General features: G+C 55.3%; 1 protein-coding gene across 1 annotated transcript; it reads left to right on the forward strand.

Moving 5' to 3' along the window:
• Positions 1-363, forward strand: LOC147973573 (putative L-type lectin-domain containing receptor kinase S.5). Its single transcript, XM_087524727.1, has one exon. It carries the CDS (start codon positions 1-3, stop codon positions 361-363), a length of 363 nt encoding a protein of 120 aa, XP_087380853.1.
• The last annotated feature ends 1,524 nt before the right edge of the window (positions 364-1,887 follow it).

A 1,887-nucleotide genomic window follows, 5' to 3' on the forward strand; every position in this document is an offset into this window, starting at 1 on the left:
ATGGTTTCATTAAATTTAACTGTGTATCTCACCGAGGGGACGCTACTGGAGTGCGTCGATCCCATGTTGATCTCTAGTTCTTCTCCGGACGAGGACAGCCTGCAGCTGCACGCTGGTGGTGACGCCGAACGCCTGCTGCTCCTGGGCCTGGCATGCAGCAGCCCAAACCCGTCGGACCGGTCGACGATGCCTGAGGTGGTGCAGGTCATAGCCAAGTCGGCGCCGCCGCCCGAGGTGCCTCTCATGAAACCAAGGTTCGTGTGGCCGCTGCCGAAAGGGGCGGCCTGGGACGGTGATGATAGCGGAGGCACGTCGATGACAAATAAGCTCGAGGGGAGTATGGCAAGCTCGGTCGAGAGTTAATCGCAGTGGCTGACAGAGGCGGCCCAGCGGCGGGCTACCAGAGTACATGCCTCGTTTCAGCTGGAGCCATCAGTTTACATCACCGTGCCAAGTGCTCTCGGCTCCGGCGAGAGGCCGAGCAGAGCATCCTCCGCATATCATATATGGAATGTGTTAGACTTAGACATAGAAGTCGCCGGCGCGGTGTCATCTGCGCTTTGCATCCGATGTTGTGTTATTGTACTCCAATCTTGTATCAGTTGTTTGTCGAGTCAGTCTGCTGGACTCTGCACGTGTAAAGGAATCCAGCTTGGCTCAGAGGATAGCTGCATCGGCCACACGCACACGGAATGTTGCCAGATTGTTGGAGATGTACTCCCTCTATAAAGGAGGGGGGAGAAAGTTCTCTCATTGCTCAAGGGGGCCTCTCAGCCATAGCCAAGTTTACAACAGAGTTCGGCCCAACAGTAAACCAGACTGCAGTACGTGGGGTACTACGGCCGTAGGCGGCCAGCTCATGGCTAACATTGTTCTGCCAGTGGCTGCAATGGGTGAACAAAATCTCCCTGGCATCTAGCTCAACTAATCTGTTTATTTCCTCTACGAGTCTACAGTGTTGCGACATGTCTGTCGTGAGTGCTCTAAGCATCGACATTGCCTCGACACTATCCATCTCAATGATGATAGGCAATGTGGTCCAGTGTAAGGCCAGATCCAGGTCCTCTCTACAAGCTGAGAGCTCAGCCTCCAACGCATTATCACATGTACGAAGCTCCCTGCATGCGCTATAGATGATATCACCTCTATCATCCTGTAGGACCATCCCTCCTTCGGCCGCACCTGTGGGCGTGACAAAACTCCCATCCGTGTTGAGCTTAGCCCAGCCCCGGCTAGGGGGATCCAACGTGGTCGCACCTTTGCCACCGGACTAGGCCTCACACGCGTCTGAGTAGAACCGACCACCATCTTCCCCTTCTCTAAATTATCACCTGGGTACTGTTGTATGCACAGGAGTGAAGTGATGTAGCCATGTAAGAAGCGTCGAGACGCCTCAGCGGGGGGGGGGGGGGGGGGGGTGGCAGTTTGTCATGTGTGATCTCGTTACGCACATGCCAGATTCTCCACATGATCATGATCACGACCAGCCTCGCCGTTTCATCCAGGGGTTCCAACATCGTGAATAACCACTTTGGCCCTATGTTGCGGACAAACTCCACCTTGGGAATGTTCTAGTCTAGGGCCATGACCCGCCTTAACTCTCTAGTCAGTGGGCACCTGCAAAGCGCGTGAAATCCGTCCTCACGTTCCACACCACATAGGGGACAAACGTCAGTAAGCTCGAGGCGCTGTGAGGCTTTGTTGGCCCAAGTAGCGAGTGAATTAGTCACAACTCTCCATGCAAACACGCGTACCTTAGGGGGAGCAGGGCACCCCCATATGATCTTCCAGATGGCGCGACGACCATCCGGTGCCCTCCTCGTGGCGGTAGCCAATGCACGCTCGTGCTCGTCCATGGCAAGGCGATAGGCAGACCGAACGGTGAAG

Source organism: Triticum urartu, chromosome 5A (genome assembly GCF_056163025.1).
Source record: "Triticum urartu cultivar PI428250 chromosome 5A, HENAU_Tu73, whole genome shotgun sequence".
Classification (NCBI taxonomy): Eukaryota; Viridiplantae; Streptophyta; class Magnoliopsida; order Poales; family Poaceae; genus Triticum; species Triticum urartu.

Bases quoted from the DNA above. Each gene is read 5' to 3' on its own strand.
- LOC147973573 (XM_087524727.1), top strand. From the start codon at position 1: ATGGTTTCATTAAATTTAACTGTGTATCTCACCGAGGGGACGCTACTG.